At 59.3% G+C, this 25,790-nt stretch overlaps 1 protein-coding gene across 6 annotated transcripts in view; it reads left to right on the plus strand.

The window, feature by feature from the left end:
- SH3TC1 (SH3 domain and tetratricopeptide repeats 1) overlaps nucleotides 1–23,068 on the plus strand; it is a 46,510-nt gene extending 23,442 nt beyond the window's left edge. For all 6 annotated transcript variants that reach the window (XM_019626448.1, XM_019626446.1, XM_019626447.1 and 3 more), the window contains 14 exons: nucleotides 24–129; nucleotides 898–1,044; nucleotides 1,749–1,959; nucleotides 2,779–2,855; nucleotides 3,716–3,911; nucleotides 7,002–7,135; nucleotides 7,904–7,945; nucleotides 9,801–11,465; nucleotides 14,041–14,221; nucleotides 15,412–15,562; nucleotides 16,793–16,915; nucleotides 17,612–17,762; nucleotides 18,694–18,890; nucleotides 21,987–23,068. In XM_019626448.1, coding sequence (XP_019481993.1) covers nucleotides 24–129; nucleotides 898–1,044; nucleotides 1,749–1,959; nucleotides 2,779–2,855; nucleotides 3,716–3,911; nucleotides 7,002–7,135; nucleotides 7,904–7,945; nucleotides 9,801–11,465; nucleotides 14,041–14,221; nucleotides 15,412–15,562; nucleotides 16,793–16,915; nucleotides 17,612–17,762; nucleotides 18,694–18,890; nucleotides 21,987–22,244 — 3,639 coding nt within the window. In that variant the 3' untranslated portion in view covers nucleotides 22,245–23,068. The remainder of the gene's footprint in view (nucleotides 1–23; nucleotides 130–897; nucleotides 1,045–1,748; nucleotides 1,960–2,778; nucleotides 2,856–3,715; nucleotides 3,912–7,001; nucleotides 7,136–7,903; nucleotides 7,946–9,800; nucleotides 11,466–14,040; nucleotides 14,222–15,411; nucleotides 15,563–16,792; nucleotides 16,916–17,611; nucleotides 17,763–18,693; nucleotides 18,891–21,986) is intronic.
- Nucleotides 23,069–25,790: the final 2,722 nt, after the last annotated feature.

Below are 25,790 nucleotides of genomic sequence, written 5' to 3' on the forward strand. Positions count from 1 at the left end.
GATTTCTGCTTCTTCCCCATAAGGAGTTATCGGCCAGGCTGCTGTCCATCCACAGTGACCAGGAGCGGATTGTGGTGACCTTCAAGACGTTTGAAGAAATCTGGAAGTTTTCCACCTACCACGCTCTTGGTAAAGCGGCGCCCTCCCAGAACTGGTTACGGGGACTTGCACGCAGGACGCTTGTCACATGCCGAGCATTTATGTTCCAAATCAGGCTTTAGAGCAGGCTAGTTCACAAAGGCCTCTCACCTGTCCCCAGGAGGACACTGTGGTGGGTGGAGCTGCAGACGCACGCGGTCTGTGCTGCCCGTGTGATGGGACCAAGTTTCCAGATGTGTTCCAACATGTGCCATGTAACTTTGCTGGACCAGAACAAGGGGAATCTGAGCTCGGACTGGCCGAGCAAAGCCCAGGAAACTGTTATTTCAACCTCGACCCCGGTGCTTTCTTTCTAGAACATTCCCCATTCTTTGGGGAGGCACGTGCAAGGTCTGACTGCGTCTCCTGGGGAAACTTGCTCCCCTGCCCCTGGTTTGAGGGCCGGGGATGTTGGAAAATGACCATTTCTTGCAAGCCTTGAGAAGGGCCTATGTCACCCCCACAAGCAGCGTATGTGATGTTGTTGGATGCGCTCGTCCCATCTCATAGAGGAAGTAACTTGTCCTCTTCCAACCTTCCCAAGGCACAGGGAAGTCAAATAAATTGTGTACGGTCACAGCTGGCCCACTTGCAGCTTGGACAGTCAGACCCGTCGCCCGCCCAGGTCGTGGTCCCCGAAGGCAGGGCGAGGTGTCTCCCTGGGCCTGGTCAGTGCAGGCTTGGCCACTGCTGGGCTTTGAGGGTGTCCCTGCCCCGTTCCGGAGCCCACTGGTGACTAGGGCCTGTCTGGCTCCCCAGGCTTCACTCACCACTGTCTGGAAAACCTGCTGGTGGACCAGGCCTTCTGGCTGCTCTCACCGGATGAGGACGAGGAGGCGGCCATCCAAGTCCACGTGGATGAGGAGGCCTTGAAGCTGACGCACGAGAGCCTCCTTATCCAGGAAGGTGACTGCTACTTGGGTGATGGTGACCTGGGCCAGCTCCGTGCTGTGCTGGGGACTCCCGGGCCACGGCCCGCGGGAGGGCTCTGGGGCTCTGACACGCATGTGGAGACCAGAGGGGGCTTCAGGCAGAGAGGGGTATGCTGGTGACACTGACAGTGATGTACCCAGGCTCTGTCACTTATTTGTAAGGCCATTGTCAGCTCCCAAAGAAAGAACAGAAAGGGGGCTTTGCAAGTGCCACCCCCCACCCTGTGTTCCTGACCCAGCTGTTGCTTTGAGGGCCACAATGGCCTCACTATGGGGCTCTACGTCTGCAGTAAATGGAGCATAAAGCGGCCTGTCCTACCCCAGCCGCAGCGAGGAAGAGATGTGGCCAGCTGGGGTCAGGCTCACCAATGGTGGTCCAAGCAGGAAGGGCCCTGGGGATTACACGCCTGGCCCCTTAGCACAGAAGCCGAAACTGCGGCCCCAAGAGCCTGGCCAATCCAGGCTCCCAGGACAAGCCAGGCAGAGCCGGAACCCCAACACAGGGCCAGCCTCCCAGTCTGGCCCCTTGGGCCTCCGGTGTCTGGGTTTCAGTGAATGTAGAGATGGGGGGTGAGGGGCTCCTGCAGGTGTTGCCTTCACACGTGTATCCTGGAGCGGGGAGGGGTCGGTCCCCCTGTGTGCAGCCACCCCCAATGACCACCCTTTGTCGCTTTGAAGGGCCTTTCTTTGTCCTGTGTGCCGACCACCACGTGCGAGCGACAACTGTTCCCTGGGGTGCAGGGAGGGGCCCCCAGCCCCTGAAGCGGGCTTCAGGGGATCCCCAGGGAGAGGCAGCCCCGGCAGTGGACTCTTCAGCTCACCGCCTCAGCACACCCTCCAAGGAGGCGGCAGCGGTGGCCACTCCAGAAACTTTGATACCATTTCATCAGTAGGTACCGGCCTTCGTTTCTCTGCTTCCTGCCATCAGGCCTCTCGGAGGCGCCCCTGCGCCCTGGGCCACTCACAGGCTGGGGTGGGGAGTGCCTGTGTATGAGTGAGCGGGGGACTAAAAACAGTGTGAGCCAGGCAGACCAAGCCACGATCGTTTTTGCCGCTTCCCACGGGTGGCCTTGGCAAGCCAGTCCAGCGGCGGGGCCTCGGGGCTGCCGCCTGCGTGACAGGACAGTGACGTTTCCCAGCGGGGCTGAGTTGGGATGCTGGGGCACCGGCATGCGCTGCATGGAGCTGCCTCACACCCCGGCTCCTGGAAGCCTTTTGAGGGAGCCGCACAACGTGTGCCCGTAGCAAGGGAGCGCGGGGAACCTGTACGGATAGTGGCCAAAGCAGAGAGAGCCTGGGGGAGACCAGGACAGGTAACACGTAAGCGCCTGCTCCCTTGCTGAGTGTGGGACATAACCTTGACTTGGCGCTTCCTGGAAGCCAACGCGAAGGGAGAAACGCGATCTCATAATGTTCAGGGTCCTTGAAATAACAGGCGATGGCTCAGCTTCTCTCCCCAGGGACGTGAGCATGAGACAGGGCAGGAGGCAACTGGGCTGGGGGACACGGGGCTCCCCGGAGGCAGTGCCGTGCCTGGGCCTGAAGGCCCCACACCTGGGCAGGTGTGTGTGTGTGTGTGTGTGTGTGGGTGTGTGTGTGGTGGAATCCGCATGGGTCACTGGGAGCTGCTGACTCATCCAGTCTCCACAGTTTCCGTCTGCCCCAAATCTGAAATCCTGCAGCAAAGACCTCCCTCTCCCCACTCCAGATGGGCTCTTAGGGTTCCTTGGGACCCCTTCGATGACGCCGCAGATCGACCTGGGACCTCGGACATCCAGTCGATGGGTAAATGTTTCCTTTGGGCCTTCTCCCTGGGGAGAAGGTGGGCGAGGAGGTGCAGGCACCAGTGTTCTAGGAGCTTCTGCCCTATCCTCCTCAAGCCACAAGATGTAGCTAGAATCCTCTCTAGTTCACGAGATGATAACTGTGGCTCAGAGAGGTCTGTCGGCTGCTGCCAACTCACACAGCGCACAGCAACACCAGGCCGGGGTCCTGGTCACTCTGCCTCTAAAGTGTAGCTTCCAGAGACCATTCAATAAGCACTCTCAGTCTCCACTGTCTGTCTGGGGCCACATTAAACCCCTCGGAGGGCCCTGGGACGGGCTGGGCTGGGCTGGGCTGGGCTGTGGCTGAATTTGCCCTGTGCACCGAGGACCATGAGGCTGGGTCTTTTTTTGAAAAGCCAGCCTGCTGGGAGCCTGGGCTCCCTGCCGAGTGCTTTTTGCTCTGCCCCAGGCTGGCTAATATAGGGGTGGCCTTGTGTCCCTGTTACATGAACATGAGGCCCCACGGGAGGAGGGATACGAGGGACTCATGTTTACAGCTGCACACACACTGGATGGGCCTTGGTCTGGCCTCACCGAGGGGCACAGAGGAAAGAGGCTGGCGTTGGAGGCCAACAGCCCCGGGCCAAGTTAATTAAGGTCTCTGGGCCCCAGTTTGTTGCCCTCAGCGTGGGGATAAAGTGTCCCCTCTGAGGACCGCATAGATGTCCAGCCCCTCATGTGTGGTGGCCGAGCTGCACTGCCATCCCAGGCAGGCGTTAGATGGTGCCACAGCAGGACTTCGTGTCCCTGACTGAGGGCCAACGTCTGCCCACCTCAGCCCCCGCCCCCAGCACTGACCGTGTACTCTTCCCCCCACAGCCATGGGCCTGGCCACGGCGGTGGCAGACTACCAGGGCTCCGGGCCCGAAGAGATGACCTTCCAAAGTGGTGACCTCATCGAGATCCTCGGGGCCCAGGTGCCCAGCCTGCCCTGGTTCCTGGGCCAGCACGTGGCCTCGGGCCAGGTTGGCTTTGTGCAGACGGGCCTCGTCCGTGTGCAGGGCCACGCGTCTGAGTGAGTGCTGAGGCCCCCCCCTTCCTGGGCCGGCACCTCTACCCCCAGGGGAACCCTGCTGCTCCCTACCTGCTTCCCAGGTGACAAACCTGGACTTTATCCTGAACAGCGCCTCCCGTCCTGGTCATCGGGGAGTCTGCTCCCAGCTCTGTCCCCAGGCCTGCACCGAGCCTGGGCCGCCATCCCCTTGTCCTCAGGGCCTAATATCAACTTCCTGTCTGGGTCCTTCATGTCGTTCCTCCAAGAGCTGCCAGGTCGTTCTCTGAAATGCAGAGATGTCTGTGTGTACTAGTGTCCTCGGCTGTGGTATCAGCTCCTCAAACCAGGGCTTCTCGCAGCCCAAGGTGTCAGCAGGACCGGCCCCCCTGCTGGAGGCCCTAGGGGAGGAGCCTCCTGCCTTTTGAGCTTCTGGGGGCTCCTCATGGCCGCACCCCTCCGGTGTCTGCCTCCGTCTTCACATGGCTTTCTTCTCCTCTGTCTCTTCTAAGAACACCACTCCTTTGAAGGCCTACCTGGGCAATCCACAGTGACTGCCTCATCCCAGGATCCTTAACTTGATTATATATGAAAAGACCCTATTTCCAAATAAGGTCACCTTCTAAGGACATGGATTTTGGGGGACACTCTTCAATTCAGTATACCATGCTACTCTCATTCATAAAGCCGTTTGAAGCTTCTGGGCCTGGCCTTCACGGCCCCCTACCATGACCCAGACCCTAGAGACCCCCAATTTCAAAGGCCACCATTCGCCATCAGCTTACCCTGAGTCCAGCTACGCTGTTGGCTTGGCCCTTCTAGAACGACTCTGGGTGTCGCTCCCTCCATCCCAACCCTCCCATTTTTCTGGGGGCCCCCACTGGCCCCCAAGTCCCCTCTCCAATGGCTCATCCCTGGGGACGCTCGTCTGGCCGAGGTCCTCTCCCTGTGTGAGCCCCCCATGCCCCATGGTTGATGTGTCTGCCCCGCCCCCCTCCAGGAATCCTGAGGGAGGACTGCCTGGTCACCTCTGTGTCCCCACAGCCCGGCTCTGGGCAGCAGGGGGGGTTCTTGGAGAGTGGTCAGCGAGCACAGCCACGCCTGCCTTGTGGTGGGATTCTGTTCCCCTGACTTGACCTTTCATTTTTAAGCCTTCGGTCAAGGAGGCAGATGGTATGATATGGAAGGACCTTTACTGGGTCCTGGGGCTGTGGGCCCGTCCCCGCCCCCCGGGCCTCACCTCTCCCACACGAGATGCTCGCCTTCAGGGGCCCCCAGCCCCGGCATCCCATCTCATGCTTGTCTGGCGCTACGACAGACCGTCACCTCCCAGACCAGATCTCAGAGGCCACTTTGGTGTCGTGACGTGCCCTGCCAGTCCCTGTGCTCCCTAATGTAAGTGTCTGTCCGCTTGGGTGCCTCTTTCACTTGTTCAGCAGCAGCAATTTAAAGCTGGCTGGGCCTGGATGCTGAGTGTGGCCACTATGCCAGCGTTTCCCAAAGTGTACTCCCTCTCAATGCCCCGTTACAAACCTCGACGTGCTCACATGACTGGGGACGTGCTCGCCGCGTGCCCCGTGGGCAGTCTGCAGGGGTCCCCAGCTCAGGGGAGGCACCGAGAAGTCTGAAACTTTTTTTTCCTGTTGAGAGGTGTTGAGCACACTGATTTGGCCTCCAGAATCCTTGCCTCACACAACCCTATCAGCTTGTGTTCTGTGGAACACAGTTTGGGGACCCTTGGTGTAGCCGTTTGCCACTGTCTTCGGGGAGGCCAAAATTTCTAGACAGATGGCGAGGGGCCATGTGACTTAAATAGGTCGTGAGCTTACCAAGGGCCTGAGCTGGAAGAGCCAAGGGGCTGAGCTAGCCTGTTCCTCTCCCTTAACCCGGAAGGGCGACGGGGCCGGGGCCATGTGTCCTGTTTACAGCACAGAAGCCCTGATGACTTCCCTCATTCACTCCGCAAACATTTCCTGGACATCTTTCCTTTCCAGGCCCTGGGTTGTTATCCTTTGTTTAATGAACAGCCTGGCAACTATTCTTCTTTTTCCTTCTAATTTGTTCTGACGTAATTTCAGACTTAGAGAAAAGCTGCATTAAGAGCACCAAGTTCCTGCTCACGCTTCGCCCAGGTTGCCCGCATGCTCCCTTGTTACGGCTCCTGCTTTCCTCCTTTTTCTTCTCTTTTACTTCTAGTTTCTTCTAAGCCCTCGGAGGATACGATGCAAACACAATGTCCCGTTACTCGTAAATAAGGCAGTGTTTCCCCAAACCAGGACATCTGCTTACGTAACCACAGTACATCTGTCAAAATCAGGAAATTAAAACCAATGCAATTCTATTATCCACAGACTATTCAGATTTTGCCAGTTTCCCCATCACTGCCCTCTGTGGCCAAGGAGAACTGCAGACCCCACGTTACCAGTTGTCACGTCTCGTTAGCCTTCTCGCCGTCATCCGAAACAACAGTTTCTCGGTCTTCTTGTCTTTTATGACAATGACGTTTTTGAAGACTACAGGCCTCTTATTTTCTCGAATGCCCCACAAGCTACTCTAAGTTTTTCTTTAACATTGGAAAACAGCTCCAAGTTTCATAATACATTTTAAAGTTTCATATTATGCTGGTAATTTAGTCCTATAAGCAAAATGGCCACCTCCTTCCCTCCCTCCCTCCCTCCGTTTCCTCCTGTTTTTTGTCTCCCCGACTTTATGGTGTTTGTGCTGGGCACTGTGGGAGGACTGCGGAGCTCGTGCGGGGGACTCGGGAGCTTACTGTGTGGAGGGATTGATTCTGCCTGCAGCTGTCACGGCCGTCCTCAAGGGGGAAGGGACATTTGAGGCGGGGCTTTGAAGGCTGCATAGGAGCTCATCTTTCCAGGCTGCTGTGCCCTGCTGCATCTGTCACAGCCTTTTCTGCTCCTGGGCGTCTGGTTCTGACCAGATCCTTGAAAGCAGGATCTATTTTGCTTTTATTTGTTATCAGTGTCTTCACTGTTGGGCCCAGAATAGGTGCACAGGGACTGTCTTGTCGAGGAAGGGAGTGGAAAGAGGCTGACTGTGCGATGTTTACTTTGGAATCATGCGATCTTCAATGAAGTGCTTGATTTTTTCCAGGTTGGAAAATGTGATATTTCTCAATGAGGAAGAAAGGTCATTCTTCACCAAGGAAGGGTGCTTTTCTGAGGAGGACGCCAGGCAGTTACTGAGGAGGACGTCGGGCGCAGACGTCTACACGGTGTTCAGCTTGGGTGGGTGTGGGTGCCGCTGGGGGGTGGGGGGGCCACTCCTCCTGAGGCAACGCTGTTCCCATTTCACCTCCGCCCCTGTGCTTGGAAAGGATTTCTCTGAGGGCTACAGTGTCAAGCGTCAATGAAGGAAGTGTGTCGTGGGTCCTCAACCACAGTGAAAAGAGACGGTTTTCTCCTCTTTCTCAGGAAGCCACGTTGGGACCTCTTATTCGGGGTGGGAGGCTGTTCCAGGGACCAGGCCCTTCTGTCCGCCTGCGTAACTTCCCAGGAGCTCTATGTTATCCTAGTCAGACGCACTTTACGCTTTGCATGTGTTTTGACAGCTCTTTTCTAATTTGATTTTTGTGGCCACCCAGCGAGCTGTTGGGGTCAGCCCATTTTAAGGAGGTGGACGCTGGGCCTTGTGAATGAGGGGCAGGGGTGCATGGATGAGAGGGATTCACACCAGACCTGCTGCCCTGCCACCCCCGGGAGAGCCGATGGAGTCCAGGGTGCCCTTCACTGGGGAGAACGCCCATCCCCAGAGGGGCGGCAGCAGAAGCCATGGCCTCTCGCCTTTCTCGTGGGAGGATGGAGCCCTGCAGGGGTGCAGGTGGGAGCGGCACAGACCCTGGAAGAAGTGGCTTCCCGGGCCCCCCCTCCCCCCACTGCCCCTAATGGGCGCTGGAGTCAGGAGTGTCACCATTCTGGTGTCACCACTCTTGCCCAACTTGGCCCCAGACCCAGAGGTGCTGGCCCGAGGCTGATGCTCCTCTTCTCCCGTTTCAGACAGACTAGAAGAAGCTGAGATTGAACCACAGGAAAAACAAGGTGGGTTCTTCCCTCACGGCACCGGGTTTCTGCGGTCACGGGGCTGGGCATTGGGGGATGATGCCAGGCGGAGGCCACCGAGCTGGCAGCCGTGGGCGCCGGGCACAGACCTCACTTCTCCGTGGGGGAGGGCTGGTGGGTGGGGTGCCTGCCCTGGAGGGGGGGCTGGAGAGATAGAGGTGAAGCTCCCCTTCACTGCAGCAACATGTCCCCAGAGAANGGGGAGGGCTGGTGGGTGGGGTGCCTGCCCTGGAGGGGGGGCTGGAGAGATAGAGGTGAAGCTCCCCTTCACTGCAGCAACATGTCCCCGGCGAAGGTGGGGCACCTCCTCCATTGTCCCAGTCTGTGCCTGGCCCTCAGTTCCTCTCACACAACCTAGAGCAGCTGAAATTCATCCTGTGCTCTGCTTTGTGGGGTGAAGGGGGTGCTGAATTTGGAGCCTTATTTTAGAGAAGTCCCTTGAGGGTCTTCCGCTTCCCCAGCAGGGCTGGTCCAGGGAGACCCCCCTCCTCTCTCGGCTCCTCCGTCTCCCTGCGCCCCCATCAGAGGGTCTGCATCAGGGAGGTCCTGGGGACGTGAATTCCTGAGGACCCTTTGAAATTCCCTAGGGGTGGGACCCATCTAAGCACCAACACTAAAGGGCCACTTTTTTGGGGTGTTGGTGAGGAGGCCAGCCCCCCACCCCGGGCCCCCAGGGCTGTTCCAGGGCCGTCCTCCTCCTGAGCCTCTGCGGGGTGAGCACAGGGAAGAACTCAGGCTTGCCTTCCCCTAGGAGGCGGATGTCACACCCTGCCAAGTTCCCGGGAGCAAAGGCGCTCCCAGATGCTGGGGGGCCGGCTAACAGCTGAGAGCACACCCCTGGAGGATGGGTGTTTTCTTAGCTAATCTAATGTGTAGTCAAGTCAGACATTTGCCACTAAACCATATTTAATTTTTCTTTATTCTCAGACTTTACAGACTTATAAGGAGAGAGTTAGTTTTGAACATTTTTTTACATATGTATTTGAAACAGAACAGTCTTTAGATGCTGATTTTTTTTTTTTCCCTTTCAAATAAATTCCCCTTGAAGCCCATGTTTTCCCAACAGGAAATGGAACTTGTTTGCTCTCCAGGCTGGACAAGCCCTTGGGTTCTGGCCCTTTCCAAAGCCAACAGTCCACAAGCTTTGGGCATCTGGGATGTCCCCAGGCTCCCTTCTCGCTGTCCTTTCTTTTTTTAACCCTTTAGTAACCGTGGGCCTCAGGGTTTCAAACCAGCCAAAGTGAAGGGGAGCTCCGGGAGTCTGGGAGCCATTCCCAGGGGTTCCTGTTGGAAATGGTCCCATGTGAGAGCTGGGCAGGTGCACACACCCCTCCCTCCGCTGCGGCTGGGTTCATCAATTCTGGGGGTGGCTTTTGAGCCCGTGCCCACCTCTTCCTCTGATTGGCTCTTGACCATGTCATGGGGATGCCCGCACCTGACTGGAGGTCCCAAAGTGCTGACACAGTCACAGTGAATTCGACGTCCCATTAAGTGGCTTTGATTCTTTTTAAAGGGAAAGGGATCTCTGAGTGATCATGGAGCTATGACACTAGTCTCCTGAAACTGCTTTCAAACAGGAAAGAATGAGGAAAGGCGGGCCTCTTGGTTACTTGGCCGAATAGACCTGTGTTTCCCCAAGGTCATAATTACTGAATTCCCACTGTCTGCTGCGTGCTGGGCGTTCCACCTAAACCTCAGACGCTCAGGCGGCCCCTGGGGAGGCGGTGTCTGCCCAGTGCTGCCACCGGGACGCTGGGCCTCGGGAGGGACATCCCTGCCCCGGCCTGGACGCAGATCAGACCCTAATCCATCTCGGGGTTTTGGTGATTTGCAGAAATGCCTTTCCCTGGCCTGCACCCAGAGCCACGTGAGACCCTGCAGAAGGTGAAGAATGTTCTAGAACAATGCAAGTCCTGCCACGGCTGCCCTGAGGAGCCAGTGTCCTGGGGCCTCCACGCAGCGTCCAGCGGTGCAAGCTCGCCAGGCGCCGAGGAACCCTCCTTCTGCCTGGACGCTGAGGATGACTGGGCCGACCCGGAGGCCCTGCGCTCCCTGCTGCAGCTCCTGGACACTCCTGGCTACAAGGCCTGCTTCCGCGGCCTGTACGACCTCTCCCTGCCGGGGCTGAGCACCATGTTCTGCGGCGTCGCCGATGAGGACGAGCTGGCCGGGTGCCTGGCACAGGCCCGGGGAGTGGCCAAGAGGGCGAGCCTCCCCGTGGCCCTCGCCAGGCTCTGCTTCGTCCTGGGGCGGCTGTGCGTGCGTAAGCTCAAGCTGTCGCAGGCCCGGGTGTACTTTGAGGAAGCCCTGGGGGCCCTGAAGGGCCACTTCGGCGACCTCTTCCTGGTGGTGGCCTTGTATGCCAACCTGGCCACCATCCACCTGAAGCAGAAGAACAGGGAGAAGTGCAGGCAGGTGGTGCCCAAAGCCTCCTCCCTGCTCTTGGGGACGCCCGGCCACATCTGCAGCACCGAGGGGGAGGCAGAGCTGCTGCGGCTCGCTCTGCAGAGGGCCATCGGCGGCCGGAGCCCACAGGCCGAGGCCCGCGCCTGCTTCCTGCTGGCCAAGCACCATATCCACCTCAAGCAGCCTGAGGAGGCCCTGCCCTTCCTGGAAAGGCTGCTGCTGCTGCACAGGGCCTTGGGGTGCCCGCATGCCTCGTGGCCCGCAGACTGCTACCTGCTGCTGGCGGACTTCTACAGCCGGAAGTGCCTGCCCCACCTGGCGCTGAGCTGTGTCAGGGTGTCCTCGCTGCAGACCTGGGGCTCGCTGGCCAGCTTGCTCCAGAGTGTGGACCTAGTCCTGCGGAATGCCCCTCGGGCCCACCGGCCCCCCTCCCAGGTCGCTCCCTACCTCAGGCAGGCACTGGCCCTCCTGGCCCCGGGCGCGGGGCAGGCCCTGCGCGGCCTGCTCTGTGCCAGCCTGGCCCAGCTGCACAGCCACCACGGGCAGCACCGCACGGCCATCTCCTTCATGACGCAGGCGGTGGAAGCCGGCGCCGAGACCAGTGGCCATGTGGTCGTGGACTATCTGGTGGCCTTGGCCTGGTTGCATGTGCTTCACGGGCAGAGCCCGGTGGCCCTGGACATCCTGGAGTCTGTCCTGGACGCAGCAGTGGCCAGTGTGGACCAGGAGGGCGTGATTGTCAACATGACGGCCATCGCCCTGAAGAGGTTGGGCAGGACCCGACTGGCGGCCGAGCGCTACTACCGCGCCCTGCGTGTGGCCAGGGACCTGGGCCGGCGCCAGAACCAGGCGGTGGTCCTGGCCAACTTCGGGGCCCTGTGCCTGCAGGCCGGTGCCAGCGGGCTGGCCCAGCACTACCTGCTGGAGGCCGTGAAGCTCTTCTCCAGGCTGCCCAGCAGGGAGTGCGGCCGGGACTTCACCCAGGTGCTGCTGCAGCTGGGTCACCTATACACCCGCAGGGCCCTCACCCATCAGGGCAAGTGCTACTACGAGTGGGCCTTTCTGGTCGCCGTGGAGACGGACCACTTGGAGAGTAAGTGCTGCGCCCAGTTCCAGCCCCAGCCCACACTGGCTTCCTGGAAAGAACATGTTTTTGTCTCTGTGTGGAGCACACCTGGGGTTTGCGAGCACAGACAGGCGGTGGTTTTTCCACTGCTGGGAACGCCGCGTGGAAGCCAGCAGCCGTTTGCAGGTGCTTAAGGGTGTTCCCACGCTGTCCCAGACATCGGCAGGGTGACCAGCTCATCCCGGTCTGCCTGGCATGTCCTGCTTTGAGCACTGAAAGTCCCATAGCCCGGGCAGCCCCACAGTCGTGGGCAAACAGGTAGTGGGTCAGCGGCTGAGCTGAGGGGAGCCATGTGGACTTGAACACCGGGTGCCTTAGCGGGAGCTATCCCCTAGGCATCCCGACAGCCCTGCACACCAGAGGCCTCTCAGGTGGTGGGTGGTTCCCCAGGGCCAAGGAGCAGTTAGCGTCACTCAATAGCAGCTTGCTGTGTGAGTACGCTCTAGGCGGGGCTCTACCTACAAATGGAACCCAAGTGGTCCTCACTGCGGGCTGGCTGCCAAGTACAGGGAACAGATGCCCAGGCCACAAGAGCCATAAAAGGGGTGCTCAGGGTGGTGACGGTCTGCTCCTGGCCCTGACTTGTAGATCAGGGACGTCTGTTTAGTCTGGGACCTGCGGGTTGAGGAGGGGTGAGCCAAGCACAGGCCTGGCAGAAGTGCAGCCTGTGCAAAGGCCATGGCTGAGTGAGCGGGGCACTGCAGGGAGGTGCAAAGTTTGGGCGGGTTGGATGGTGGGTGGTGAAAACCTCGGTTAGGGGCCTAGGCAGGTGCTAGGGAGCACAGGCTATGGCTCGGTGTTTTCCCTGGGAGCACTGCGGAGCCACTGAGGGATGCAGGAAACTCACTGAGGCTGGCAGGGGCCCTCTGGGCCTCCAGGAAGAGCCAAGAGTTGGGTCCCCAGACCCGTCCCGTGCCTCAGGCAAATGGTGGCAATGCTCACCAGGGCCCGCATGGGCCTCCCCCAAACCTCCTAGGAGGCTCCCTCCCCAGGGTGCTCAGGCATTCAGACTTGGGAATGCCAAACTGGGGGTCATAGGGGGTCATGCTGTCCCCATTCCACACTGAACAAGGAGACCGAAGGCTGTGGTGACACCCAGTCACCCAGTGCCTGCTCTGGGCTGCTTTTTATGCTGTTTCAGTGGTTTGTGTCTTTCTAGGCATTTGTCCATTTTTTCTAGATTATCTAATTTGTGCACAATGGCTCATGGTATTCTGCTATAATCCTTTTATTTCTAGAAGATCAGCACCTATGACTATGATTAATGTCCATCTTTCACTCCTGATTTCAGAAATGTGTATCTTTTTTTTCCCCTTGGTCAGTCTAAAGATCTGTCAGTTTTGTTAATCTTGTCCCCCACCCCCCCAAAAAAAAATCATTTGATTTTATTGATTTTTCTCTGTTGTTTATTTTTATTGTCTATTTTTAATCATTTCTGCTCGAGTTTTATTTTTCCTCCCTTTTGCTAGCTTTGGATCTAGTTAACTCCTTTTTTTCTGAGGATTTTTTATTTGACATTGTCTTCTTTTTAAACATAGACATTTACAGCTATAAAGACCCTCTAAGCACTGCTTTCGCCCCTTCCCATACGTGTTGGTACGCCAGGCTTTTATTTCCACTCACCTCAAAATATTTTTTGGTTTCCGTTGCGATTTCTTCTTTCACCCCCTGGTTACTTAGGAGTATGTTGTTAATTTCCAATATTTGTAAATTTCCCAAGCTTCCTTGTGTGGTCGGTTTCTGATTTCATCCCACTGTAGCTGGAAAACACACTCTGCGTGATTTCAGCCCAGTGCGTTTGTGGAGAATTGCTTCCTGGACCAGGCTCTGGCCTGGCCTGCAGAACTGTCTGTGTGCCCCTGAGGGACGTGTCTTCTGGTGCGGTTGGGGGTGTTTCGTAGGCGTCTACTCAGCCTCGTTGGTTCACGGTGTTGTGCATGTCTTCTCTTTCCTTATTAATCTCCGGGTCATTTTTAATAGTGAAAACTCTCGACTGTCCCCAGGACCCTGGTTTTAGGAGAGGCAAGTCAGGCTGGGGTTTGGAGCCTGGCTTCTTGCAAAGGCACTGGCTCCGGAATGACGGAAGCCAAAGCTGAATGCTGTCTCCACTGCATGGGGACTCAGCTTTGGACTCAGTTTGCCCGCCTGCAACATGGGGGTGCTGGTGCCCCGCCTCGTCAGCTCGGCGTGAAGGATGCCCCTGTCCTGGCTGAGGGGGGCTTTGTGAAGCAGAAATGGGTGGCCTGTTGTGGTGGGAGAGCCTGGCCGGGGCCCCCAGGCCTGGGGAGCATTGCAGAAATAGTCGGTGCCATCTCTCGAGCACCTACAGCGTGTTCTGCCTGGCCCCGTGATGGTGTGCTCATCACTGTGTGACCTTGGGCAGGTCGCTCAACCTGTCTGGGCTCAGTTTCCCAATCTGCAGTGACCCCGCTGACAGACGTGTGGAAGAGGCAGGCACACAGCAGGGGCCTTTGAACCCTGTAAATGTCATCGTTGCTCTGATGAATGACAGCGGCTTCTTCCTTTTGTCTCCCTCGCCCAGGCCAGCTGCATGCCGTCCGGCAGCTGTGTCACTTCTACAGCAGGGTCAAGCCCAGCGAGGCCCAGTGTGTCGTCTACCACGAGTTCCAGCTCTCGCTGGCCCGAAGGGTGGCCGACAAGGTGCTGGAAGGGCAGCTCCTGGAGACCATCAGTCAGCTCTACCTGTCCCTGGGCACTGAGCGGTGAGGGCTGGCTCTGCGGGGCGGGGAAGGGGTAGCGAGGAGGCTGGGCCACCCTCCCAGGGCAGCCTCTCCTTGGGGACCATTTCCTCCCTTAGCACCAGGCGAGCTGTGAGCTGGAAGGCCTGGGGGTCGTCCTGACGAATGCTCGTGGCGTTTGAGTTCCGTAACACGTGTCCTTTGGTCTCTGCTCACACACCTGCCCAGGGGAGGCAGAGCCTGTGCTTCTGGGCCGTTCTTCCTGCCACGGTAACTTCTATAAGCTGACCCCTGCGTGCCCTGAGTCTGCTCTCACTGGCGCAGCTCTGGGCCAGGGCATCTGGTCCTCGCCCACGCCCTCAGATGTAAGGACAGTGGCCATCTGTGCCTGGAGGAGTCTGGTACACAGGAGACAGCTGATTGTCCCCTAGGGCAGGGTTGCAGAGTGACATGTCCTGTGAGCAGCCTGCACTGAGCACCCTGACCATGTGGGGTAATGTTCGGCCTGGGCCGCGCAGCCTGCAGGGCCCACATGATCACTGATCGCATGCCCTCCTGTGTGGGGACACCCGGAGAGGGGAGAGGGAGCCAGGTTTCCGCAAGGAGGGACTTGGGAGGGCCAGTCTTGGCCTCACCCCCACCCTCAGGCCTCAGTCTCACAACAGGACCAATGGGCTGGTGTCCGACATCGGTGCTTCTCAAAAGTGGGGTCCCCGGACCAGCAGCAGCCACATCACCTGGAGCTTGTTGGAAATGCACGTTCTCAGGCCTCACCCCAGAAAGCTGAGTCAGAAACTTGGGGAGCAGCTCCCTGCCATCTGCATTTTGACAGCCCTCTGGGTGATTTGGAGGCCCACTCGAGTCTAAGGCACTCTGGCCTAGACAATCTCTAAATTTCTGCCCAGTGCTAGTGTTTCTTGCTCCGCCCCGAGCGGTGGGGCCCCTGTGTGTGGGAGCCGGGCAGAGGCAGAATAGCGTGCTCCCCCGGCCACGCGGCCGACACTTCCCTCCGAAGGGCCTCCTTACCTGGGCCGGACGAGCAGGGCAGCCTGTGTCCAGCTCGTCTCCCATCGGCCTGGGAAGGGCAGGACCTGTCCCCACGCCCGACATGCCAGGTCCGTGGTCAGCAGACTGGCCGTGGGAAGAGCGTGGTCCCTTCTGTCGCACGGTGGCTGGCGTGGGGGCTTGTTCTGACCATCCATGTCTCATTCCAGGGCCTACAGGTCAGCACTGGACTACACCAAGCGCAGTCTGGGGATATTCATCGACCTGCAGAAGAAGGACAAGGAAGCTTATGCCTGGCTGCAGGCAGGGAAGATCTATTATATCCTTCAGCAGACCGAGCTGGTGGACCTGTACATCCAGGTACGAGGTCGGCTCCTCCCAAACTGCTGAGCGCCTGCTGCAGGCCAGGTGCCCATGCTGTCCCCCCGCTGCCCCTGGACTCCTGCTGCCAGCATCTTCCACAATGGTCTCAGCTCCGGGGGGCCAGAGGCACGTGCCCCTCAGTAGCCTGCACTGTGTTGGTACACAGCAAGTGCTTAATAAATGTGCGCAGGACGTGCCCACTCAGTGGACACACAGAAGACCTTGTCCGGCAGCATATGACACATCCCCTTTAAACATGACGTGTTTGGAACAAATTGGGAGGCTCATGAGCCTTGTGAGTTTTTTTTATTTTTGAGCACCTGCTGTGTACCTCCCAGGACCAGGGGCAGAGGATCCCAGATCAGGAGTTATGGTTGAAGGGGGACAGGCTCCTCAAACAATGCTGACTCGGGGCCCCAGGCTGTGGCAGGCACGAGGGGGTGCAGAAAGGAGCTGGAGGGTAAGCGCCTGTCCGTCTGGGTCACACAGGCTGGTTTGAGTTACAGTGAGTGGGGGCCAGTGCCCGCCCGGGAGGGGTATTCCAGCAGCAGACTCACAGGTGCCAAGGCCCAGAGGCACATGGCGTGTGGCCAGTTCTGGGGCTGCAAGCAGCTGGGCGTGGCTGGATTGCGGGCAGGGGCTAGTGCACTCGTTCACTGCCTGGTATTTGCTGAGCACCTACTATGCACCAGGCACTGTGCCAGGCCCCGGATGCAGCAGAGACACCGACAGCCTTAGTACTCTGGTGGGGGAAGACAGGTCGGCATGTGCCATCAGGTATTACTAAGGGCCATGGAGGAAAATTAGTGAAGGCGAAGGGGCCAGGATGAGGGAGTCCCAGTGAGGCTGGAGCAGAGCATGCCATGGTCTGGGCACAGCTGGCGGGATCCAGGGGCCGGCTCTCAGCTCTGCCCCAAGCTCCTCAGCAGTCCACACCTACCGGCTCCCAGGGCCTTTACTGGACAGGCCTCCTCATAGGACACAGGGCTTAAATTGTCACCCTCACACAAGTGGGTGACAGTGGCCCCAAATGCACAGGGCCAGTCGCTCCTGAGGCGTGGGAGAGGGAAGGCGCCTCCAGCGCACGTGTTTGTGTCCAGGGTGTACGGGGCAGCTTGAGGGTCCCAGGGCAGCTGAGGTGTGGCAGTGAGGCTCCCACGGGGTGGGATGGCCACCTTGACCTGCCAGAACCCTGCGGGTCTCAGGAGAGTCTCCGCGTCCCCACAGGTGGCACAGAACGCAGCCCTGTACACAGGGGACCCCAACCTGGGACTGGAGCTATTCGAGGCCGCCGGAGACATCTTCTTCAACGGAGCCTGGGAGCGAAAGAAAGCTGTGTCCTTCTACCGGGTAAACGGCCACAGTGGTCCATGCGGGTGGGCCTCGTGGGCGTCCCGGCAGACGGCACAGGTGTGGCAGGACAGAGGCCTCTCACCTGGAGGCAGGGCTGCCCTGTGCACAGGCCTAGTTTGCCGGTGGCTTTACCTGGGATGGTCTGGACCCCCACCCCGACCTGGAGGCAGAGAAAGGAAGGGTTCTTTGAGCCACAGGCGCTTCGGGCTGGCAGCTCGCATCTCGAACAACCCCCTGCAGCCCCTGGGTGCTAGTTCATCCCACTTCATAGACGAGGAAACCGAGGCTCAGAGTAGCACATCAGTGGGGGACTGAGACCAGGACCCAGTCAGCATGTGCCTCCCAGGGAGGGTGGCTTGTCCCCTCCTGTCTGCTCAGCTCACAGCATGCGGCTCAGCCCCCGGGATTCAGATAAATGTGGCATTTTTAGAGCACAGAGGGTGTATCTGACCCTCCTGGCCAGGCCCTCACTGCCCGAGAGTGGGAGTTGGTCTGAAGATAGATAGATGGGCTGCAGTTCACACCCCAGCCGGCTCAGGGCCCAGTGGCTCCGGGGGTGTCAGCACCTCTCTGAGCTAACCTGTCTCTTGGGGGACAGAGCTGTGTAAAGATCCAGGGGGCATAGCAGGGGCGGGAAGCTTCAGCACATGTCTGGGGCTCTGAGAGGCCTGATGCGCCTGCCTGTGTGGGCAGGACCGGGCGCTGCCCCTGGCTGTGACCACAGGGAACCAGGAGGCGGAGCTGAGACTCTGCAACAAGCTGGTGGCACTGCTGGAGGAACTGGAGACGCCACAGGAGGGCCTGGAGTTCGCCCATGTGGCCCTGGCACTCAGCATCACCCTGGGTAAGGCCCGTGCCCTGGTGCCCGGGGCCTCCGCCTCTGAGATCGGGAGGGCAGGAACAGGTGACAGACAGGCCGCCCCAGGACAGCTGCGGGCCCCTCCCATCCGCAGGCCGCCCTCTCCCGTGGGGGTGGGCTAAGGTGAGCTGCAGCCCCACCTCCCAGCCCTGCCTGGACCAGTGCGGGGTCTCTCAGAAACATCACGCTTTCTGTGTGGCTGGACTTTCTTTGCCAGCTCTGTGCCAGTGTGCCCTGCATTCCGGGCTTCTCACTGGTCCCTGAACGTGCAGGCTGCCTGCTGTCCCTCCCCTCACTCAGCCCGCACCTGCTGTCCCCTGGCTGGAGAACTTCCAGTCCCCTTTCCAGAAGCTGGTCCCCGGATGCCGGCCACCCCTCTGTCCCAAGTCATATGTCCTCCCCCAGAGACCAGAAGCCCTGAGAGGGCTGGGCACACAGTAGGTGTGCAGCATGGTTTGCGTGCAGGCCCTGCAGCCCTGGCCTGAAAGTGGAGGGGCGGGGCCCTGGACACAGCCTTGGCTGGCGACGCCTGAGGATGGGGTGGGGCTGCTGCTGCTGATACCCGGGAGGGTCAAGTGTCATATCCGAGCTTGACCCGAGCTCTGGTGCGTGAGTGCACAGACTGCATGACTTTTGGGGTCTCCTAGTCAAAAACAGTGACGCATGCGCCCCACCCACGTGGCTGTGTGCAGGCTTGGAGCTGGCGCCTCCAAATCCTCAACTTTGCCTCACCCCCATGGTAGACAGGGAGCAGGCATTATGAGGTCCACTTCACAGATGGGAGAAGTGAGCCTGGAGAAGGGAAGCGGCTGGCTGCAACTTTGAGGTGGCATCGGCGTGGGTGCTCCCGACGGGCCCGCGCCCCCGCCGCCTCACACCATATGTCCTCACACGTGCCCCTGCCCTGTGTCCCCAGGGGACCGGCTGAATGAGCGAGTGGCCTACCACCGGCTGGCCGCCCTGCACCACCGGCTGGGCCAAGGTGAGCTGGCAGAGCACTTCTACCTCAAGGCGCTGTCGCTCTGCAGCTCGCCGCTGGAGTTCGACGAGGAGACCCTGTACTATGTGAAGGTGTACCTGGTGCTCGGAGACATCATCTTCTACGACCTGAAGGTGGGCAGAGGCAGAGGAGGCAGGGCTCGGGTGGGATCTGCACCGGGACCTCCTCCAGCATCGGCTCCAGTGGTCCCCCAGGAGCTCCAGGCCTGGCTGTGGAGAACAGGCAGTCAGCTTACTCTCTGAGCTCTCACAAGGGCCAGGCCCAGCTCTTCAGAGCTCAGGATTCGTGGAGGAGGAGCCACTGAGTAGAGGACAAAAGGGAGTGTAGTCAGGGGGGGCCTCCTGGGGGAGGTGACTGCAAAGCGGAGCCTTGACAGTAAAGCAGGAATTAGCTACAAAAATGTGAGAGGGGGAAATAACTTTTGGGGGGTTGAAGGAGGAGTCATCATTATCCCCAGACACCCACGATGCAAGATGGAACCCAAATCCTGGCACCTGCTCCGGGAAGCCTGCCAGTCTGTACAGAGCTCTTCCTGGGATCCCGAGATACCTTTAACGCACACATTACCTGGGTGGGGCGGAAATATCATCCCACTTCACAGAAGGAAACCTGGGCTGGGGATAGGATGTGACATACCCCAGATTTCCAAGCAGGGACACCACTCCAGGAAGTCAGGACGAGTCGCTGCCCCGTCAGAGCTGGAAGGGCCGGCATCCCCCAACCTCCTCCTAGGTGGCCCTGGTTGTGTGCTGGCGACACCTAGTGGTCAGAAATGGTCACTGCCGCCTTCTGCTATGTCAGATCCAAACAGCTGTGTCCCACAGAGAGCGGTGACCCCTGCAACTGAGCTCCACGGTGGCTAAGGCTCTGTGTGACCCAGGCTCTGTGCCGCCCAGACTCTGTGATGCCGGGCTGTGTGTAGTCTGGGCTCTCTGTGATTCAGACTGTATGTGGCTGGCTTTTTGCATGCTCTACTGTGAGGGAGGAGCTGGTGTCCCCGCAGGACTGGGGGGAGGCAGGGGCTAGGCATGGTCAGCTGACTGAGGTCACGTTAGGAGCAGTGTGGTAGGGCTCCAGCCCCTGAGACCCTGCGACCCCATGACCTCACAACACTGAGACTTCGCAACCTCATGATCCTATGACCTGCGAGCTGGGCACACCCTGTCAGTGCCCACCCTTCCAAGCCAGGCCTTCCTCTGTGTGGGGCAGGGCTGCGGCCAGCCTCAGCCCAGCTCTGTCTGCCGTCTGTGAGGTGGGCTCACCATGCACGCCTGGCCCCTGGGCGGTGTGAGGATGGGGCTGCATAGCACATGTACCTCCCCCCCACTCCCAGGCTCCATACAGTTGATTGCCAAGCAGCTCGACACAGAAGGGAACGCTAAGGCTGGGGAGGGAAACAGGCTTGCCCGAGACAAGTGTAGAGGGGCCAGGCCTAAGGGAGCTCCAGGCCCTGAGACGCTGGCTCATCTCAGACCGTGGGACAGGGCCGTGGGGACAGCGTATCCCTCCAGTCAGCTGAGAGGCCGAGATCCCTGGGCCCAGCAGCTGGGGTCTGCTTCCTTCCAGGCGGGGTCCCCAGGCCACGCTGCCCGCAGCCATGCCATGACCTTTCTGTCAGCACCAGGGCCGTCCACCAGCTGAGCGAGGCCTTGGAATCCCCTCAGCGGCCCCTGGCCAGCCTCACGCCCTCCTCCATGTGCCCCGGAGGGAGAGAGGTCTCTGTGTCGTGTGTGTGACCCGGGGGCTCCCCCGCAAAGGAGAAGGGAAAGAGAAAGAGGGGTGGATAGGGCCCGCGAGTGCTGCCCTAGAGGCAGGGGGGCCACAAGTACCTTGGCTGATGGTCTCACTGAAATGGGGTCATTGTTCGCCTGGGGTGGCGTGTCATAGCTGAGAGAGCGAGGCTTGCGACGGGACAGATGTGGGTGTGGCCCCGAGTCTGCCACCCACTAGCTGCTCCACACACACATGCACACATAGGCACACACACTCCACCACCACCACCCCAACCACCCATTTTGGCCACTTCCCTCTGTTTAGTTGGGATGTCCCTCCTCCAGGAAGTCCTCCCAACCCACTCCAATCTGACTCAGGTGCCACCCAGGGCTCCACAACCTGCCGGGTTTCCCTGTCACAGACCCACAAGTCCCCTGTGGTCACTTGTCCCCAGAGGCGGCACGAGTCTGCCCTGCACGGCATCCGGCACCTGACAGGGGCTGAGGGGATGTTGGTGACACTGTTACATGCACCTGTTTTTATCTCCTTTTGGTTCCTTGCTCTGCATGGGGGCAGTGGGGGGCCAGGGCTGGTGATTCGGACTTTGTCCTCTGTCCTGGAGAGCCATCGTAAGCAGGGAAAGGACAGGCCAGGTTTGGGTTTTAGAGGGGTTCCCTCTGGCCACCGGGGTATCAGGGGAGGGACCTGAGGAGAGGCTGGGGTAGGGGACAGGAGTCAGGGCGGGGGGAGGGGCATCCTGACCTGGGGTGTTGGGTTTGAGGCAAAGATGCGTCTGAAATGGGAGCGGGTGTCCGGCGGTGTCATGCCCTGTCATACGTTTAGGGAATGTTGTGAGGGGCTGTGCGCTGGGTCTGGGCCATGGAGGGTTCCAGACATGCTGGCATCAGTGTGGACGTGGGGTTAGAGAGAGACAAGCCGTGGTGGCCCTGGGCTGGGTGGGTTCTGCAGTTGGCTCTTGGAATAGCAGTCAGACCCCACCTCGGCCCGAGGAAAGCCACAGAGGTCCCCCGGGAGGGCGGGAGGCCCCAGGGCTGCGCGGGGAAGAGGCGTCCGGCAGGAGGAGCGGGGGGCATGGACTACGGGGTTCGAAGCCCTGGCTCCAGGGCGGGAAGGGGGAACCACAGCAGGGTCCAGAGCACAGAAGGACCCAGGGTGGCTGAAACGCCTGTCCAGACCCATGCAGACTTCCGGGTCCGACCCCGGACATGAGCCAAGGTCCACTTTCAGGCAGCCCCTCTGGAGCAGGTGGGCTCCTCCCAGGAAAATACCCAGGGGCTGAATCCACAGGGGCCTCTGTCGCTAGCTGCCAGGGCATCCCGCCCGCCACAGGCCACAGGTGGGGTAACCTGTGTAGGGCGGAGATGGTGGATGGCAGGCATGGGGCAGTTTTTGGGGAGACAGGCTCCGCATGCCAACCTCCCCTCCCAGGGTCACGTAATGTGGAGTCTGGGTTAAAGGCCGCGTCTCCCCATCAGGACCCATTTGATGCAGCCGGGTACTACCAGCTGGCACTGGCGGCGGCCGTGGACCTGGGTAACAAGAAGGCACAGATGAAAATCTACACGCGCCTGGCTACCATCTACCACAACTTCCTGCTGGACCGCGAGAAGTCCCTCTTCTTCTATCAGAAGGCCAGGGCCTTCGCCTCCGAGCTCAGCATCCGCAGAGTCAACCTGGCCCCTCAGCGGTGCTGGGGGCGGGCACCCTGGCTGGTCCCCGGCCACCTGTCCTGAGGGCCCGGCCCCCAGCAAGTGGGTCCTGGTGGCTCACTTTCCTGGCAACAGAGGCACGAAAGGAGGGGCCAAGTAGCAATAAAGGTTTCTGCAGTACCCTCCTCGAGTCTACGCACCCTCTTCCCTGTCGGGCCCCTGGGGGGGCAGGCCCCATCCTGGGGGCCACCCTGCTGCTGTACCCTGTCCTCAGGGATGAGCAGGAAGGCTGTGAGTCCAACAAACCCAGGCCAGGTCCCCTGCCAGTCACTCCCCTCAAACCCCAGTTTTGTGTCTGTCCACGGGAGACGGTTGTGGAATTCCCTGGGTGTCATTTCCCTTCCCACAGCCCCCGCTGAGTGAACAGCACGATACTCTGCCTTTAATCTTCAAACCGCCCTGCGAGGTTTGGACTGTTATCATCCCTGTTTACAGCTGAAGAAACAGAAGCACAGAGAGGTTAGGTGCCTTACCCACCGTCACACAGCAGGCAGGGAGGGGCAGAGCTCCAGAGCTCAGCACAGGAAGCACATCGCCCTGCCAGCCTGCCTGGAGGGATAGTGGAGTCCGCTGCCCTGTGAGTGTATTTAGAGGCTCCTCTGGGCCGCCTACCCGAGCCCTCCCCGCCTGCTCCTCTGCCCCCACTCCGGCAGCGACCAGCCAAGGGCCAGGAAGGAGCCCAGGCATTCCTCGTTGAAACCCGCTCCCTGATTTACAGGCAGGGAAACCGAGGCTCAGGGAGGCCATGGCGTCCAGGTGGTTCTCACCCACCAGCACTATTCCAAGCGCCTTTTTCTTTATTGTATTAATGAGGTGAAATTCACATAACATAAAATAAAACATTTAAAGTGACCAATTCAGTGGCATTTTTGTCATTCAATGTGTTAGGCAACCACCACCTGTTTAGTTCCAAAACGTTGCCGTCACCCCGGAGACCTGTGCCCGTGAAACGGTCACTTCTCATCCCCTCCCCACCAAGCACCTCATTTAACAGAAGGGGGCACAGGCCTGGAGAGGGACTTGCCGGTGGTGCGGAGCCTGATTCAGCCCTGGGTTTGGTTCTGAGCCCAGGACAGGTGGCAGGGCCCGGAGGCCTCCGCAGAGGAGGACAGGGGAGCTCCGCCCATCCTTCCTTCCTCTGGTTCTGGGGTACCTGCAGCCCCAGAACCTGTCGCTGCTTCAAAGCGGCCTGCAGCCCCCTTAGGCCTCTCCCACCAGGGGGCAGCAGAGAGCTTTTCCAGAACCCTTGCCTCCTGAGGAAAAACTGGTCCCTGCAGAGCTGCTGACAAACTTTCTAACCTTGACCTCAAACTGCCTTCTCTGTGGCTGGGTCTGAAAGTGGGCAGGAGGCCACATTGTAATTGAAAACATGAAGGCCCAATGACTCGCGCCGGAGCAGCAGGACGTGCCCGTCTCAATAACCCCGAGGACACACATCTCAGAGGTCATTCACCGGCCGGGCAGCGCCCCAGGCCTGGCCCTGCAGCCTCTAGGACCAGTGGGGCCAATGCTGGTGGGTTACTTATGCCCACCACCTGCCTCAAGAATGGACAATGGGGACCTTGGCATCCGTGCCTTCCTGTCCTTCCACAAGCCGTTGTCCCCCCCTCCCTCCTGCCCAGGGTCCCACTGAGGACACTGGCCCCCTGGGACCCCGTTGCTCTCAGGCAGCAGATATGGAGGTCTAGAGGGGAGGCTTGGCCGTCCAACTCCGGGTCTCAGATCCCAACCCCCCACTTACAGGCTGTGGGATATGGAGGGTTTATTTCTGAGCCCATTTGGCCACAATTAAAATGAGGCCGATAGACCCTGTATCGGGTTGAAGTGAAGACTCGGGCAGCAGGTCAGCTCAGGGCCAGGTCCTGGGCCAATAGTTACCTGTTTCCTATTAACAATACTTATTACTACAGGAGGAGCGCCAGTACCCACAGGCTGCAGAACACTGAACCAGAGGTTGAGTCACTCTGGTCAAGTCGCTTAACCTCTTAGACCCTCAGTCTCTTCTTCATCTGTCTCCAAAGAGAAACTCTACCTCAAGATTCTGAGAAGAGAAACTGTGTGCTGGGCACTGAGTGGGTGCACAGAAGCTGGCAGCCAGCCCCTCGTTTGTGGCCGAGGCCTGAAGCAGGCAGGTAGAGGCCAATGCTTGGCTGGCTCGGGCCCCAGGCCGGCAGCCCAGTCCAGCTCTGCCCCTTCGGAGGCCAGGGCCCCTGGCAGCAAGCCTCCAAGGCCCTCTTTCAGCAGAGTGGGAGTGAGATGGTCATGTGCCCGTAACACAGTAGGCCCTCAGCCCTACCCACCAATGGGCACACAGCCCAGAGGCCTCGGTCCACTTTTAGAAGGAGGTGCTGGTGTCTCCACTGGGTTATTCAAGTCACTTTCCCATAGACTCACTGTGCACCTACTGTGTGCAAGCTCCATTAACTACTGAGGGCCAAGTGCAGGGCTGAGCCATATGGGGACTAAGGGGACAAATGACCCTTCCTGGAGGAGCCCCTGGGGCTGGGTATGAAATCACACTCCTTGCTGGGGATCCCTAGAGACTCTCTCACCCACCACCCCAAACAGAGAAGGAAAGCAACCTGTCCAGGGTCACACAGCCTCACCTGACTGCGAGGTGCCAGCGCTCCACCCCAACACAGCTATCTCCACCCTCCTTTCTCAGCTCTGGCTTCACCCAAGGTGCAAATGCTGACCCAAGTCCAGGTTAGCCTCAGATTTGGATGAAGAAATTAAGGCTCAGAGAGGGATTGTGACTGTCCCAAGGATGCACAGCAGCTATTGTCATCCTCACCACCATGGAGTCACAGCAGCGCCGTCGCCTCCCATCACCGGTGAGAGTGCAAGCAGGTGGGTGTGGCATGTGCCTCGGCGCTAAGCTGAGCTCCCCCAGGCAGAGCTCTTCAGAGACAGGAGGAATGAGCGTCCCATCAGCAGAGGGGTTCAAGCAGGCCACAGAGGGGCTCCCACATGAACGGAGAGGGGTGTCTGTGGAACCCCAAGAGTGTGCTGGGGACATTAAGGAGCCCCTCAGATTTGGGTCTGCACCAACTGGGACCCCAGCTGTGTTGGGCAAGCTTGGTGGCCGTCAGCTATGCTTCCCTGGGGGTCAGTGCCCGGCCTGGGCATGGGGGTTGTCGGTCAGACTGTGCAGCTGGTAGGACCTGTCTGCTGACAGCAGGGTGGGGGCCTGCAAGTCCAGGGGCAGGACCCAGGTCCAAGCCCAGACTGTGCTTCTCTTTGACCAGTGTGACCTGGAGCGGAAGGCATCCTTCATGTGCCAGGGCCCCCGCCCTCTGTGTGCCTCAGTTTTCTCATCTGTAAAAGGGGGCAATTCTCCTTGCCCCACTGTTCAGATTAACATCTAGCATTTCCCCCCAGGGCTTATTAAGCTCACCAGGGTTGGTGTGAAAATATGAATGAGAACCATGATGGTGTGCTTTGACCAGATGAAGGCAGAACTCTAAAATGGCTCTTATAATCCCCTCCCCTCGAGTGCGGGTGAAACTATGAATATGATGGGGTTTCACTCCCACAATTAGGTTACACGGTGGGGCAAAGGTGAAGCGA

This window comes from Hipposideros armiger, unplaced genomic scaffold, assembly GCF_001890085.2.
Source record: "Hipposideros armiger isolate ML-2016 unplaced genomic scaffold, ASM189008v1 scaffold_677, whole genome shotgun sequence".
NCBI lineage: Eukaryota > Metazoa > Chordata > Mammalia > Chiroptera > Hipposideridae > Hipposideros > Hipposideros armiger.